Source organism: Manis pentadactyla, chromosome 1, assembly GCF_030020395.1.
Source record: "Manis pentadactyla isolate mManPen7 chromosome 1, mManPen7.hap1, whole genome shotgun sequence".
NCBI lineage: Eukaryota > Metazoa > Chordata > Mammalia > Pholidota > Manidae > Manis > Manis pentadactyla.
In genome coordinates this window covers 220,721,265-220,734,315 of record NC_080019.1, presented here as the reverse complement: position 1 = coordinate 220,734,315, position 13,051 = coordinate 220,721,265, and the positions used below count along the sequence as shown (strand labels likewise).

Here is a 13,051-nt window from a genome sequence, read left to right as displayed (position 1 = left end):
TGAAAGATTAAAAATGCATACACCCCACCCAATTTTCCGCCCTTTTTGACCTTCAGGACAATCAGAATCTAACTTTTTTGTTCGCTCTTTCTTAATTTTTTTCAAACAGAAGTCAGAGTGCTTGGCATTGGAAACTCCAGAGCTATTAGGTTCTGCCTGGCACATCTCATGATGCCTATAATAACAAGACCCACCCCAGAGGGTCAAAGGATCCACCTTCTTTTATCTACAGGACATGCATAAACATTCCAAAGCAGATGATAAAGACATGGTCCAGGGCATCGGATTCCTGTTTGTCACACTAGAGACAAAGCTCCTGAGGAAGTTCTGAAAGGATCTGCTAGTCCATGGCTCTCGGCCCCGCAGCCCCTCAACCAGGCCCCTGATTCCTGGAGACCTAGTGCCCGGATTGCAGTCCATTGAGCAGGCTCTGCCGCCAACCCTCTCTCGGACTCCCACAATTTAGTCAAATAGAGCTCATCAAAAAGGCATCTGATCGCTCACTGATTTGAGACTAAGTCTGCGTTTGAAGCCGCCAGGGCGCACAAGGTGCTAAGATCATCTTTGAAGAACTCAGTGTTAAAAGGGACACAACAGTTGGCTGCTTTCTGCCCTTCACCGTGGACATCCGGAGCACTCTAAACTGACATGGAGGCATCCGGTCTCTCTGCTTTGAAGGCCCTTTAACTTCTCAAAGCATGCCTTCCATCCCCGACCCCAGCACGTACACACACGGGAGATGGAACCCCAGGCACAGTTCAGAAGGGGGCGAAGAAAACGTGGGTGTCCAGGAGCCTTTTATTATGTACAGTATAATAATTATTACATAAATAATTATATATAAATTATGTAATTTATAATTTATATAATAATATATTATTTAATTATATTATTGTTTTAGGAGATTGTTAATATTTCTTATTAGGGTGGGCTTAACATATTAATAATTAAATTATTATTAAAGCATAGAGGTTCAAAACTCCATATTGGCTGAATTTGGGGACCAGGTGCTCTGTCCCACTCACAATATTTTAAAATTCCAATTGTTCACTCCAGTATCAGGAATTGATCTCATTGCTACAAAGATGTCTCTCTCTCTTACGCAAGGGTCAAAAATTCGAATGCCTGCAAGAGAATGTGCAGGCTGGCTGGGCCCACAGCCCAGGTTTGCAGCAGCTGTATGGACCGGTCTTGGCCCAGCTGCCACCACACCAGCCAGGTGCTGCGGCACATAAATGTGAGCCCAGGGATGCCAGGAATAACTTTTCAAGGGAAATTGGATTCTGATGTGCAACTTGCACATTTTCTATGTTGGCAACTAATTCCATTTGTTTTGTTTTAAGAACACAGAGTAGACCAAACAAAATACATTTGCACACTGCACCAAGCTCCCTGGCTTCCAGTTTGTTGTTACGCCAAAAGGGAGAATTTTAAGTAATCAGATGAATGCAGTGTTAGTTTTCTATTGCTATGTAACAAACCCAAATGGCAAGACTTAATTTAGAACAACATGAACATATTATCTCACAGTTTCCATTAAGTCAGGAGTCTGGCACATTCTAGCTGGGTCCTCTGTGCAGGGACTCCCAGAGCTGTAACCAAGGTGTCACCCGGGTGTGTCCTCATCTGGAGGCTCAGCTGGGGAAGGACTGGCTTCTAAGCTTCGTGCTGTCAGCAAAGCCCATACCCTGGGGCCCATATAGCCGAGGTGCCTGGGTTCTTGCTATGAGCCAAGCTCTCAGCTCCAAGAGGCAGCATTCTGATCTCCGCCACATGGCCCCTTCAGTCTGAATCTCCTCTTCTGGGAAAGGCTCCGCCCCTTGCCAGGGCTCACCTAATTAGGTCAACCCCACCCAGAAAAAACCTCCCTTTTTTTACTGACTCAAGATCCACTCATTTGAGATCTTAATTATATCTGGAAGTTCCCTTCATCTTCGCCATATAACCATAACCTAACCACAGGAGTGAACCCTGCCAAACTCACAGAAGTGCCCACCCCAAGGGGAGCAGATGACACAGGTCGTGAACATAAGAGGATACCCATCTTAGAACTCTGTCTACCGAAAATGGGGCAAACAATCCATTCAAAGAAGTTTACCCGTGCATTTGGTTTGCAAAGGTCCAACCGGACACTCGATCCATCTTTTAAGTGTTTATAGACACAGGTCAATCACAGGATTTACATCACTGAAAAAGGACTCTGAGTAAAACATTACCCAAAAGCAAAGCAAAACCTCCCTAGCTGTCCTCTCCTTCAGTTGGCATTCCCAGAGAGACCGTTGGGCCAGCATCCCTGCCCAGTCCATGCATCCATCATCCACCCTCTGAGATGTGAGCAAAAGTTGCTGTCTCTCCTTGTAAAAACCATCTGACTCAACCCAGTTCTGAATCGACTGCCTTGTTCTTAATCCAATTTCCAAATGCCCAACTCTTAATTCTCCTATGCTGTGCCACATACCATTAAACACTTCTGCCTGCTCAGTGAGTGGGCTCCCCTGCCTCTACCTCAATATCCCACCCATCTTAGAGTCTAAAATTCAGACTAGGTCTTTCAGGTGAGCTAGAATCTCTTCTACCTAACCTATAAGTAAATTCGGTTGCTACCTGTTTTCCAGCCCCTGCATCACCTAAACTTTTCTAGATGGATTCTGCCAATTTCGGAGAGTATATTTGAGATGATCTGAGTTCCAAAGGCTGGGTTCCCTAAGAATCCAACTCTAAGGTGGGAACTGGTGAGCAGGAGGCTAACTGAGGGATGCTCTTAGGATCATCCCCTAGGGAAGGGGAGGGAAAAAAGGGAAGAAAGCAGGACAGAAAGAAGAAAAGGTGTCAGATAACCCCCCTAGGATGAGGGGCCAGGCTTCCATGTCTATCAGTCATTGGATATGAGCTGCTCCTAAAAATAGGGGTGATTGTAGGCAAGGTGGCTCTATGAATTGAGGACAATTCAAAGAAGCTATAGGTCATCTTCTGCAGCACTCCCAACACTGGAGGAAATAAACCATTCATTCCGGAAGAGGCAGCTGGGCACTGCATCATACTGCCCACTACTGCCCACCTTCAGATGCAATAGAAGATCCCACAGCATATGCATAATTTATTCTGTGGGGGCTGTGGGAGAACACCCACCCTCTGAGGTATAAATAGCCCCTGCTATATGCATTAAAATGTCATGGGAAGAGGTTTCAAATAGGAACCTATCCCAACGTGGGCCTGCTTTGCCTTCAGATCCACTTTTTCTCTTCCCCTGGTTGACTCCTGTAGGCTGCATTTATTTCCCAGTCTCCTGAACCCACTGGCTCCTGGCTGGGTTTAACCAGTGAAAGACACTGGCTGGAGCCTCCAGGGGGACAGGGGAAGGCTGAAGTATTTCCCCACAGGTTCTCTGTCCTGGGCAGCCATCTACACAGGAGCCACTTCTCCACAGGGCCAGTTCCCACCAACAGGGCCCACTATTGTTCCCGTTCCTGCTGAAGGCCCCTTCCCCTGGGCACGGGCGAACACCAGTTCCTTCCCTTGTCCCACTGGCCCCAGGATAGCTGCTGACCTCCAGGCTGCCTCCCTGTCTTCCGCTTGACCTCTCTGACTCCCCCATCTGGTGACACACGTGTAACCAGCTCCCTAAATTCCATGCCCTCTGCCCCACATTCTCAGAATGGTCTCTATTTCTTCCTTGAGGCCCAACAATAAATCCCAAATGAAAAGTCTTAAGGGCAGCCATTCCAAATCTCAGGTGGGGATCCGTGATCCCCCTTCTTACACAAACGATTCTGAGTACCAGGTTCCTGGAGAACAGCAACAGGTTCCCCAATGCCTGGGACAAGCATGTACTTAACAGAAGCTACAATTCCCTGGGGAAATGTCTGGGTAGCTATTCAGCGATAATTCCTTATTTCATTCAATAATCCAGACTCCCAGTAGGAGAATCTCTAACCTACTTCATCTACTATGATACTTTAATTTCTTCTATGCAGAACATTTTTATCCCAACATAAAACAAAACTGGTTTATCTTAAAAAGTCTCAGCTTTCACCCTATTGAAAAGCCGAAACACTGCTTTACAAACTGAAATAATTTCAGAGATATAAAATTTTGAAAACTACAATTCCCAAAATTCCCAAAAATGCAATGTACAAAAAGACTTTCGTAAAGGATCGTCAACTCTAGGATACTCGGTTTTGTTAAATTCTTAATGTTTCATAAAGCTATCGTCCTTAGGTAAGTGTAAAAATGCTTTTACCTTGGAGACTTCATAAGATTCAGTTCCAGTCAAACACAATTATTCCAGGATGTACATCAGAGCAACTCCAAATTCCCATTTGTAGCTAGGACCGACCATTTCTGCAGTTCCAAAAAATTATCTTAGCTTAAAAGACCTATTTAAAAAAAAAAAACAAAAAAGCAGGCAACCATTAGCATTTTAATGTTGAAATGATGCAGATTTCTAGTAGCAAAGTAATGTTTTTACAATGATGCCTGCAGTACACAGGAGCACAGTACACAGCCAAACACATCCCCATCTGTAAATTCTCCTAATATATGGGGGTCAGAGTGGGTGTTGCACACTCACTAGCCCCGTATCAGTTAAAATATAGTTTTAAGTAGAAGTTCCCTCAGCAGAAGAGGCACTGAAAAATTGACAGAGAGCCCCAAACCATTCATGATGCAGAATTTCACCTCCCTGTTTCATTAACCATGGAATGAAAATGGAAACTGGAGATGACTCATTCCTAGGAGTTCTGCAACTTGCCCAGGTTTACAGAGCAGTGCAAAAGCCAGCATGAGGATCTGAATTCCCAGCTTTGTGTGACATAAACCTGAGAAGGATCCCAGACAATCTCCAAAGATGCTTCTTGAAAAATGTTCATGGGAGGCACAGGGCACATGTCTTTCCGGCGTAAAGCACCACACCCAAGTACAAAGGTCACCCGTTAACGCAGTGATCGGCACAGCATGTTCCTTTACTGCGCGAGCCTGAAAGGACTTTTCTACTTAGTGAAAACATTTTTACAAGAAGGACTGAGGGGATTCCAACCCGAAGACATCTCAAGAAAAATACGGAACATGAAACTACACCATTTTTAAGATTGCTAAATTAAATACAACCATCCCTCCCAGGGGGTAGAGACATCAGAGAGAAATAATGATGTGCGTCAATAAATATTAAAGTTGCAAATATTATACAAAAATGATACGCAGTCTAATTACTTTAGAATCCTGTTGAACCCATTACAAATCTACCATAAAGCACAGCTGGTTTTTTTCTCTTCTTCAGAAGTCCCAGAGGATAATTACATGTTTGCCTAGACAGCATGTTAGATGATAGACTTAAAGACCCACTCCTTAGTGGCTCCAGGAGAGAGATGGAGCAGGCCTCGGTGATTAGCTCAGAGAGAGGCAAGTGGCTTTGAATAACTGTATAAATATGTGGTATTAGAAAAAAAACAACAACAGTGGAGAATGTTCATCTCCCAGATGCTCCAACTTTATTAACTATGTTTGCCCTGATGTCCACCCAAGGGCACAATGTGACCTTCTGTTATTGGAAAGAAATACACAGTATAATTCATCAGAATCCATCATAACGAACTCCCCACAATTTAGAAACCAAGATGACCTTTCCTAGCTAATATTTATCTTGTTTTCTTCACACAAAAGGAACCACCGGGGATTCTTTGTTCAATTCATTAAAAAAATGGATCCATCAGTGAAAAGAAATGTGATCTAATAGTTTGTATGCCAGACAAGGAGCCAGGAGTTTAATTTTAGGCTGAGCAGTAACTCATTCAGGCAGATTTTCCCAGAGTGTACCCTAGGCACTTAGTTAAAAGGATTAACTCTTTCTTATCATTTCCAAACTTTAGCATATGGTCCCAGCCATCAGCAATTTTGTGCTTGGCCCCAAAAGCTTTTGCTGTCAATCATTTCATTTCTCTCTCGCTTTCCAATGAGAGCCCAGCCCTTTCTGCCAGTCTGCCTCAAAAGTCACTCGGTTTTGAAGAGTCTCAGTACTTGCAATGATGAAAGGCACTGTCCATATCTAGAACTAAAAAGGAAAAGAATTTGTAATGTGTCCGATCATCCCCAGAATGAACGAAAAAGACTCAGCATTTGGATTCTGGGAGACATTTTTCATCTTTCACCTTATGTATTGGGATTATGTGGAGACAGTCACTCTCCCATGACACAAATGCAGAATCCCTGTTTACGCCTCCAAGAGGTTTGGAGGTCTACGGGCAGAGGCGGCCAGTTTTCAGATGTTTAATTTATTTCTGTTGCACACAAAAAAGAATTTTGCCTACACTTGATTTCTTATCAAGGCAAGAGCAAGCGTTTCCCTCTTCTTCTCTCGATCTGCCTGCCTTTGCTATTAGTGGGGTGAATTCCCCACGGGGATTCTCCTTTGAGAACAGAGTCCCTTACTTCTTGTAGATAAGCACCCTGGGACTATCTCTTCTGTCAGTTTTGCCACGTCCACCTCCATCCACATGTGTCAATCTGTACAGCATCAAGTTCTCCTCATCGCTTCTGTCTCAAAATCTACAATAATGAAGTACCACAGTTCCTTTTAAAGTCAGTAAACACAATGACTTTAAAACCTGGATTTAATCTTGAGGAGAAATCAGACTGACTCAATTTGAGGGGCATTCTCCAACATAATTGTTCTGTATTCTTTAAAAGTGTCAAGGTCATGAAAGACTAAAAAAAATCTGAGGAGTTGTTCCAAATAAAGGAGACACACCTGGCAACTAAATGTACCTGTAGCCCTATGTTGGATCTTGGGCCAGAAAAAAATATACACACACAGGTTTAATTCTCAGGAAGAAGCTCTCACACACATACATACATATACATAAATATACACACATATAGCTATAAAGAACATTACTGGGACAATTAACTTCTAAATAGAGCCTGAAGAGTAAACTAGTGTTCTATCAACACTAAAACCCCTGCTTTTGATCATTCTACTACAGTTAAGAAAGAGAATGTTCTTACTATACAAAAAAATGTATACCCTGAAATATTTGAGAAAAAGGGGTACACCTCCAGCTTATTTTCAAATGATTCTGAGAAAATAAGAGAGAGAAACTGAAAGGAAGGGGAAAGGAAGGGCGGCAAAGAGTGAATGCATGAATGAATGGGTGAATGAGCCCGATGTTAGCCATCACTGAATCTGGATAAAGGGTATCCGGGAGCCCTTTGTACTATTCCTCCTTTTCATGAAGTCAAAAACTACATCAAAATAAGACATTAAGTATTTATTTAAAAGCTTTCAGTTCTTAAGTCTACTGAAATGAGCTAGAATTTATGCCCCATGCTAAACAGTGGGGAGAGCTGGTAGTTGGAACATTCTGGTTAACTTGACTCTGAACACTCGCCCAAGCCCCCAGAAAAGTTTATTTGTTTTTATTAAAAAGCACTTACATCGTGCCTACTGTGGGCCAGGCACTGTGTTAAGTACTTTAAAATATCAATTAACTTAAAAGTAGGATTTATTTACAACCAGACATACAGAAGAGGAAAGTAAGGCACAGAGAGTGAAGTGACTTGCCCAAGGTCACTCACCTAGCACGTGGCTAAGCCAGGATTCAAATTCAAACCATCTGGCAGCCAGGCGCCTACTGTTTCAATTCTTGTAAAATTATTTCCAAAAGGCATTTGTCCCTTTTCATACTTTAGTAAACAGACTAAAAATAAATCCATCTTGCTTCAGGAATTCAACACCTTGATCATCAACCTGAAGGTAAAAATCCCATCTGTGGACAAACGCATATAGGCAGTTGGACTATATTTCCTAGAAGATCCTGGCTTGAAACCTAAAATGTTTTATATTAACCCCTAAAGAAATTTTGCCTCCTCTCTGAAACGCTGATGAAAAACCATGATTTTGATTTGCTGCAGATTTATTAAAGGCTTATGTCATTTTCTAAATTAAGACCAAACACACCAGAATTCTACAGGCCTTGAGTGCTGAAGTTGCCATTTTTCAAGCAGATGGAAAACAAGTTCATTTAGATCACAACCCCTCTAAAACATGTCAGCAAAAACATACCAGAGCCAGAATATAACATATGAAGGCTACATTACTTTTGTTGATTTCTATGAAGGAATTCAGCATCAAAACAAAACCAAAAAAGAGATGGATTTTTGTCTGTGCATCCACTCAGACTCATTTCCTGATAAACTCTGATTCCGAAGCATTTTTGCAACAATACAAGACAGATTCTGGCTTAATAACAAAACAAACACTCCCCATGGGACTAAACACACTGCCCTTTCCTGCCTACCCATTAGCAGAAGAGTTTTTCAAGCTCCATCTTGCATCACCTCCTGAACGGGCACGTCTGAATAATGAGCTGTTTCCAAACTCACCACCAGTTCATGTGACCTCCAGGGGTGGGATCTACCGGGATGACCTGGTGATTTCAGTTCTCAGCCCCTCGGGTAACACAGCACAAGGAGGGATAATTCCTCCAGCTAACGATGTAAGAGGTGTCACCCTGAAGAGCTTAGACACAGTGGTAAATCATTTTTCCACACTAATTTCTAATCCATCAAGAAATAATCTGATAGAGGTAAGAAATGTTTTATAAATGAGCAACCAACGTGGGTTTGGAAAATTTTTTTTTTTTAAGTTTTATGAGTGGAAAAGGGGTGAAAAGATAGTCCAACTAAGTGATATCTTTCCCAGTCACCAATGGGCATTTTGAAACAGAAGTTGCCTACATAAAATAATTCACCATTTCTCCAGACAGGAGTGAGGAAAGATGTTTCCATTTCCAGTTGCTTAAATAACACAAACCACACTGAATTGTCTTCTGGAAATTTTCAAACCCCTTTCTGCAAAAGTATACAAAACCAAATGTAACCTCTTTCTTAACAAATACATTCTGAAACAAGGCAAGGATTAATGAGCTTCTTATATTTATAAGAGTGTGCTGATAAAAGTAAATGTATTTAATAGGTTACTGATGCTCCTATGAGTGTATTTCAAACACTGACACATGGCTGATGCCTCCACTGAGCTATCATTTATGAGCACCACATGATGCAGGCAACTGCTTTGTAAGTTAGAGTATGTCTGCCATCGTATGTTAAAGTGGGCACATTTTTCTGCCAAAATGTGGTATGTACATGCCACAAATTACTTTTTTTATTGCTTCCTTAAAAACACCTATGAAGAATTTACTACTGAACCATTTTACAAGATGCTAAAGCATGTCGTAAATGAGCCATTAAAGACAGTAACTGTCAATTAAATATTAAAGAATTTTATAAATGACATCTTAATTTCAAGCGTGACCAATACCATCTCATCTAAATGAGGTGGTAGGGAGTCCTTTAAACAGGCTCTTCTAGTCCGAGATGATTTAAATAAATTAAATAGATGTGCTGTGTGGTTGTAAGGTTCACACACTGTCATTTTAAGAACTGAGAAATTCCTTAAAACTACACAGCTCCCTTACTGAAGTGCAGGGACACATTCCTTTCTAATGCAAGTATGGGCAAAGGGTGCATTTTGCTAGTGAAGAAAAACTCCAGCCTTCCAGGGACCATGAAAAGCACAAAAGCCACCATCACTACGGTCACTGAGAGCCTGCACATGTTAAACAGAGAAGATAAACTGGCAAGTGACATAAAATAAAACACACTCACCAAATTCAGGGAAACCCAGCACAACTCTGCAGCTTGTTGTCCAAGTGAAATTGCCCAGGTCTGGGACTCAACAAATGTGAACGGTAATGGCAATTTAGCCATAAATCTCTCAAGGCCCAATTATCCTTACTACAGAGGATTTATTTATTTTAATTAGACCAGTTTTTAATTGGAAATTTTCCTCTCGTTTCTCATTTTTCAAATAATCAAAACAGAGTATCCAAGGATTTGAACATAATAAACCAACCTAATATTTTGGAGGTTACACAGAAAAGTTTGTATGTGATGTGATCTAACTTCTACATAAAGGATTTTCACTTAAAAAGTTGTACATAAATATTGACAACAGTACCTCTACTATGTGAATCGCTGTGACAGGGCAGGGAGAGGAGGCAGTTCACTTCAACCAGAATGTAAACCCCTTGAAGATAGAGATGATAAGCTTATTTCTCTTCTACTCGAGTCTCTAACATAAGGCCCTGCACACTGTGGGTGTTTAAAGTGTTTTGTTAAATAAATGAATAAATGTAAATCTCTAGTTTCGGTCCCAAATGATCATTTAACCCCTATGCTACCCACATTCCTCACCTGTAAACTAATAGTTCAACTACACAACTGCCAAGGGGGTCTTCCACCTATAACAATGACACATAGAGCATTTTAGGAAAAATACAGTGTAATTCAACTATTGATAACACACAGCTCATAGATATATATAAGCACACACACTAAATACAGTTCAGCAGGATTACATAGCAAGACAATACCTATTGCAGACAATATTGGCTATTTTCATCCACTAATTGGATAAATGCTTCTGAAAAGCTTACTCTAAATCTTTATTACGTTTTCAACCTTGAAATCATCTTTTGTTTGACAACAGTGCCCTCTTGTGTCAAAAAAAGGGAAGTCTTTTGACTGTGCTACCATGTTAACTGGTTATTGTAAGTACATTAATTATTTAACAAAGCCATGTTTATAAACAGAATGTAAACTATTCCCAAATAAATGTAGGATACTATATAATGTAAGGGACAGTTCACACTAAATAGCATCGCAAAAATAATTCAATCAAAATACACTAATAGCTTCTAAATGAAATGGTAATTATTCATCTGGAATATTACGTATAATACACACAAGCAGAACAGGATTCAGCATTTGTTGATTCTCCCTGTTACTTCTATAACACAAGTCCACAAAATAGTCTCCTGAAGCTCCCAGTCTATTTAAGGATGCTCAGAATAGTCAGCCTGCATGTACTGAAAGCACACCAGGTACTGAATTTATAACCAGGACACGCTGGGGGAAAACCAAGGATAGGACTAATTTCTGCCTACCCAGAAGTGACAACATAATTGGAAAAAATATACAAACATGGAGCAACTAAGACAGTAGGTCACTAATATTTGCCATTGTCTTTTGGAAGAATGAAAATAGAGGTTTTAAGACATCAAGCAGAGTAAGATTAGTGAGGACTGTGGAAATCCAGGAAGACTTCCCAGAAGAGGGGTACAAGAGTGACTGGGGAAAGGAGTAAAAAGGTGTTTGGGGATTTTTTTTGAATTTTTGTTTTTGATTGTCCACTTATTGTTGAGAGGGGAAGATTTGTATATGTGCGTGGGTTTATTTCATTCAGTTTGATTTGGTGGAGGTGAAGGGCCACTAAAGGAAATAACAGAACTCACGGAGAAAGGGGGAAGGGAGAGCAGGTAGGCAAGCGGGGCACAACCTCCCAGGTTCTATCGCCATGGTCGAGGCATGATTCCTTTAACAAGTATTTTTTGATCAACTCTCCTGCACCAGTCCTGGGCTGTGCACACAGGATGGATACAGTCCCAATGTCCAGGTGCTTGCATTCCAGCAGGGGGAGACAGACAGACAGGAAAACAAGGGCGAGTAAGATATATATGGATTGAGGCAAGTATTGCAGAGACAACAAGAGTGAAGAGTGCGACAGAGACTGTCTGGGCTGGGAAGCATGGTGAAAGGTCCTATTCCCTCACTGAAGGTGGACTATAAATTTGGCTCTGAGCTCCCTAGTAGCCAAAGTGGAGAGTGAGAAACAATCAATTATAGGATGTACAATAGCCATAAGATAAAAAATTAGTATACTTGATACCAAGAACTGAGATTTGAACCTCACAAGTTAGTTCATTACTTTGCGTCCACATGGAGTGTCTGAGACACTGGCCGAGGATGTGATCGGATAACTTAAAGAGGCCTGACCATCAGCGCCTCTACGCTTGGGACAGCTGGCCAGATTCGGCCAGATTCGTTCTCTTGTACCTCTAGACTGAGACCTTTGCCTGTGCCAAACAAGCAGTTGATAAAATGTTTTTTTCCAGTTTTTCTGGTAGTTAGTAATTTTGTTGCATTAACCTGTAAGACAGACACCAGCTCCTCTACAGAGAATGAAGGAGACAAATGAGAGATTGCAAGGTGTGAGGGAGTGTGACAGAGGACTCGCAGGGGTTGGTTTAAGGTAAATAAGAATGTGAGGAGCAAGCAGAGGGAAGTGAGCACAGCCAGGGGACCCAGAGGCAGACAAGGCAAAGAGGGGGTGGGATAGGAGGGGACCCCCAAAGGTACACGTCTTACAGCTTTAACGAAGATCAGTCCCAGCCAGCAGTGATTCCTAACCAACCACTTCACCGGAAATTCAGGTCATGTTACGTGTGACCGAAGAATCCAGAAAAACGTTCACAGGCCCCAGAAGACACTCAAAAGCCCTATCTGATTGTTCTATTGCTCATTTAATGCTCAGAACAACCTGATATGGAAGGGTTGTTTTGTTTTTCCTCTATGTTTAACCGGGGAGAAGATAGTTCCACTGCCTTGCTCACGGGCACAAACAGAGAAAGTGCTGGCCTCAGGATTCCAAACCAGGCTGAGAGATTCCCCCTTCTGGGAGGGAAAGGGCAGATAACACAGAAGAAAGTCTGGGAAAACCAGAGAGAAGGCTGCAAGCAGTAAGCGGTCAGCCCAAACTGTTTGATGATCGGAGTTCATGCAGGACAGAGACTGCAACTCAGACGGTCTCCAGGTCAAAGTCAGAGCTGGCATAATGGCGCCCCCTTAACAACTGGCTATAGTTGAGGAGGGAATACGTCACATTAATTTCAGCCACATACCCACTTTTTCATATGTAAACATTGTGAAGGACATGAAATACCTATCAAATAATGTCAATGAAAATTTACCCTCTGAGCTGAGATGCACACAGAGCATATAAAATACACTAGATCTTAAAGATGTCGTACAAAGAAACCTACCTCATTAGTAATTTGTAGTGTTAATTACATGTTGGAAAGACAGTATTTTAGATAGACTGGGTTAAATACAATAGGAAAGTTAAAAACAAAGCAGGCGTATTCGGTATAACCACAAG

At 41.7% G+C, this 13,051-nt stretch overlaps 1 protein-coding gene across 6 annotated transcripts in view; it reads right to left on the bottom strand.

Moving 5' to 3' along the window:
• Positions 1 to 13,051, bottom strand: part of TAFA4 (TAFA chemokine like family member 4) — a 337,579-nt gene that overhangs the window by 263,199 nt on the left and 61,329 nt on the right. For 4 of the 6 annotated variants that reach the window (XR_008999278.1, XM_057507570.1, XM_057507565.1 and 1 more), the window contains exon 2: positions 4,241 to 4,376. The exons of the other annotated variants lie outside the window; for them this stretch is intronic. Coding sequence is in view for 3 of the 4 variants with exons in the window: in XM_057507570.1 (XP_057363553.1) it covers positions 4,241 to 4,254 (14 nt within the window). In the remaining variant the exon portion in view is untranslated. The remainder of the gene's footprint in view (positions 1 to 4,240; positions 4,377 to 13,051) is intronic. 6 annotated transcript variants of the gene reach the window in all.